Source organism: Scardinius erythrophthalmus (assembly GCF_964197995.2).
Source record: "Scardinius erythrophthalmus genome assembly, chromosome: 7".
Taxonomy (NCBI): Eukaryota; Metazoa; Chordata; class Actinopteri; order Cypriniformes; family Leuciscidae; genus Scardinius; species Scardinius erythrophthalmus.
This window is the reverse complement of record NC_138227.1, coordinates 41,311,877-41,315,915: the sequence shown is the minus strand read 5'-3', so window position 1 is coordinate 41,315,915 and position 4,039 is coordinate 41,311,877. Positions and strand designations below refer to the sequence as shown.

Genomic DNA, 4,039 nt, shown 5'->3' with positions numbered 1-4,039 from the left:
CAAAATCATGCGCTACCATGACACAAACATACAGGTTCCAGCAGTTGTATGGGGAAAAGACAAGGAGGAAATTGCTAGGGAGTGCTACACCAAAGTGGTCAACAAAACCCATCAAAATGTAACGGTTAGTCTATGTGGTTTTGTGATTCGACCTGATGAACCGCACCTAGGCGCATCTACAGATGGGAAAGTTGTGTGCTCCTGCTGTGGGGAAGGGGTCTTGGAAATCAAATGCCCATATAAATACAGGGAAGGCCTACAGGGTGTGACAGTCAGTGAGGATTTCTGCCTTAACCAAACATTCCAACTAAAGAAGACACACCAGTACTACCACCAGGTTCAACTGCACATGTTTGCCTGCATTGTCCAGTACTGTGATTTTGTGGTGTGGACAACTCAGGATATTTTCTAAAAAAAATTTTTGAACACTGCAAATTAATTATAAACTTTCTGTATTTAATTATTCTTTCTTACCAGGTTCTTAAAAATTCCAGTCACAATTAATCACAACAATGTATATACGATCACAGATGATTCACAATTAATCAATAGTTTAGAAAAACAATTAAATTCTCAAAGTAACACACAGTAGAGTGAAAAGCATATAAATTGTCAGTACATTGTTGTACACACAGACACACAACAACAACAGACATTTCACACACAACATACTCTCTTCTTTTCTGGGCACCACAGATTTACACAAATTGGTAAGAGCACCACACACAATCACCATGTCATCCAAAAGGCTAACTTGGGAAATTGGAATAACAGAATGCAAAATTTTGAAACTCTTCCATCTGCTTATAACTCTCTCTACATGTATTCTCACACGCGACAGTTGTCTGGATAAATCTACTTCACAAGCAAGTAACTGACTCTTTCCTTTGGTGAAATTTGGTATACGCAAAGTGGCACCATAAGCAGCAAGTTCATCCCTGATCAAAAACCCCCTGTCTGCTAAGATTTCATCTTTTGACTCTAACAAGTGCAAAAATCCTGATTCAGGTGTTATCTGCTTATCTGACACTCTCCCACCCCAGCCCGTGGACAGAAATGAAACTGCACCAGCAGGTGTTATTCCCACCAGGGACTTAAAGGGGTCATATAATGCCATTTTTGTACAAGCTAATATGATTCTTTAGGGTCTAAATTAAAAGTTTGTAATATACTTTAATTAAAAATTCTCATTAGTATTGTAAGAAAACACAAATTTTACCTGGTCAAAAACAGCTCTGTTTTCAGCACGCCGTTTCAGTGCATGTGTCTTTAAATGATAATGAGCTTTGCTCACCCCGCCCCTCTGTTCTGTGGGTACACCGTATTAGACATTCTCTGACCGTATCTAACACAATAACCACGTGTTATTCGTTATAAACGTGGGATTATGAATTATATTGAGAACGTCGTACATAGAAAACATGCCGTAATGTACCCTGAGTGTAAACCTTAGACGCATTCATCATGAAGCCTGCAGCAAGGTTTGCAAATTTCGCAAAGATTAATATAAATACTAATATAAAGGTTAATAAAACATTACACTCACATCTTCTGGAGGTTCAGCAGGAACACGTTGGTACCGATCCGTTTTTTCTCGTTTGTGAAGCTGTCTGGTGTGAAATGATTCGCGCAAACATGAAAGCACAGACGATCGTGGGGAATCCCCGTGAGGGAATCCCCGCGTCAATCCTTTGGGCATATCGCTTCAAAAACAAAACTCAGCCACTGCTTCTTCAACGGCTCGGATTTAGGAACATCCAAATGACTGCTGTGTTCCTTATTACATCTAAGAACAGAACACCACAATCGCTTAGACGCCATTCTACTCCAGCATATCAACAATGGCGGACTACTATGACGACGGCTGTCACAGCTTGCTCAGGGCGGGTCTTGTGTTGAAACACGGCTGTCAATCACAATAGCGGGAGTGGCGTACGATCTTATGACGTCACAATATCGAACGGCTCGATTTCAGAGATGGTCAAACATATAAGGAGATTAAAACAAAACCACTGGATGGATTTTTATCATGATAGGATGGTTGTGTACAGGCACTGCCAACAGACATTTCAGTGCAATCAACTTGTAAAAGTGCATGTACCATTATATGACCCCTTTAACAGTGTTGTGATGCTTGTAATTGGACCAGGTTTGAGCTCTAGCAGTCAAGTTAGTAGGTCTCTCTATGAATATCTCTGTACAGTCAATTATACACCTGCATCTCTTGAAATGTCGCCTGAAACTTTTGGCCATATTTTTAAGGACAGCACCTTTACTTGGCCATTTAATAATAGATTTCAAAATGTCTGCCATTACAGGCAACCAGGACCGTAGAATGTTTGACACTGCGCTTTCAGAAACTTTGAACCTATATGCAATATCTCTGTTACTGAGCCCCAATCTCAGTTTCATAAGGACGACTAATAGATGATCTTCCAGCATGAGACTCTCAGTTTGCTTCTGCACACTGTCTTTAATTTTTGACATTAACCAACTGAAGAGGACTGAAGTTAGCCCAGTGAGAAACAGAAAGTGGGCAGCACTGTTTTTGATTGTGGAGAATGAGAAGCGTGATTTCTGAAGCTCCTCTTTCAGTCTTTCATTCTCCTCTTTAAGTTTGCATAAGTCTTTTCTTAAGTTGACATATTCAGTGTTGAGTTGATCATACTTCTCACTGAGACTGTTGTATGCTGCTTCAGGGACCATAGCCTCAGCTTCTTCCACTAGTTCCTCTGGTGTCATTGGATCATCATTAGCTGGAAGACATTTGTGAAAGACAAGTGACAAAGCAGTTTGATAAATGTATGTATGACAAAAACATTGTACTGTGCATAAAACATTTTGAATGTTCTTACCATGGCAAGGAGCCTCTTGCTCCACTGTTGAACATTCCCTTTTCCTCTTCCTTTCCAGCCTTAGAAAAGCAGAACAAAACAGAGACAAAACAGAGATTTTAGTGAGGAGGACTGCACACACGAGTTACAGCCTATGGTAACACTCACCTAGCCACATTTAGAAAACTCAATTTCACTTACCTCTCCAGCTTTTCCACAGGTCTGTCATTCTGCCGTTTATAGGAAAACACAGAGGGGATGAAGTCAGGGCTGTCTTCATCCATAGAAGCCTCTCCTACAAAATAGTAATAAGTAATTAAAGCTAATGTCAGCCTACCTTACAATGTAGTTAGTTAGCTAGCTAACGTTACCCTTCTGGTTGGCTACTAAGAGTGACGAACGTTAGCAAATCGTTGCTAAAAACTACTTGAACACACACCTGTACATGACACAGGCCTTCTCACTGTATCCTCTCCCTTTCTACAATTGCAACACCAGCAACGTTTGAAAGGGAGACGACACCAACAGTGTATGTTTATGTTACCTAATGTTTGCAGTTAGCTAACGTTAACTGCTAGTTGTGCTACGAACAAAGTTCGCTAACTATGACCTAAAAAGTCATGTAGCATTATGAGAAATCTGTAGATAACGTTACTTAACCAAACCATAATCCATAACGTACCAACGAAAAGACAATAGTTTATTTACATTAACTTACCTGATATGAAGTGTGCGCTGCATACGCGAGCATTTTTGATGATCGTTTCTGTCCAGTCCGCTCGTTTTATTGCGTTTAACCACAGCTGTCGTCGGTTTTTTTGTCTGGTAGTGGCAGCAGGTATACGATAAAATTTCAAATTGCCTGTACTCGATTCTGGCAACCAACAACACAACAAGACGACATTTTAAGCTCCTTGTGTAGCCGACCCTCTGTGCTGGTTTGTATTAAGTCAAGTCAAGTCAACTTTATTTATATAGCGCTTTTCACAATACAGATTGTATCAAAGCAGCTTCACAGTAATAAATTAAAACAATACATCAGTGTTTGTTTCTAGTGTAAAACGTCCACGTTTGGTAATGCTGATCAATAGTATTGTTGATTGATTAATTAAATTAAATATCCCCAACTGAGCAAGCCAAAGGCAACAGTGGCAAGGAACCGAAAAACTCCATCAGGTGACCTAATGGAGAAAAAAAAAACCTTG

General features: G+C 40.0%; 1 protein-coding gene across 1 annotated transcript; it reads right to left on the bottom strand.

Annotated features, from left to right (window-relative positions):
• Window positions 1-437: 437 nt before the first annotated feature.
• LOC308693147 (uncharacterized protein) lies at window positions 438-3,702 on the bottom strand. The gene is made up of 4 exons (XM_081369925.1): window positions 3,553-3,702; window positions 3,036-3,129; window positions 2,856-2,914; window positions 438-2,756 (listed from the first exon to the last, which is right to left on the bottom strand). Exons 2-4 carry the CDS (start codon window positions 3,116-3,118, stop codon window positions 2,104-2,106), a joined length of 795 nt encoding a protein of 264 aa, XP_081226051.1. The 5' UTR covers window positions 3,119-3,129; window positions 3,553-3,702; the 3' UTR covers window positions 438-2,103.
• Between the last annotated feature and the right edge of the window lie 337 nt (window positions 3,703-4,039).

Bases quoted from the DNA above. Each gene is read 5' to 3' on its own strand.
- LOC308693147 (XM_081369925.1), bottom strand. From the start codon at position 3,118: ATGGATGAAGACAGCCCTGACTTCATCCCCTCTGTGTTTTCCTATAAA. The intron at 2,915-3,035 runs GTAAGTGAAATT...TGCTTTTCTAAG, and splicing joins CCTGTGGAAAAGCTGGAGAG to GCTGGAAAGGAAGAGGAAAA. The intron at 2,757-2,855 runs GTAAGAACATTC...AATGTCTTCCAG, and splicing joins GCAAGAGGCTCCTTGCCATG to CTAATGATGATCCAATGACA.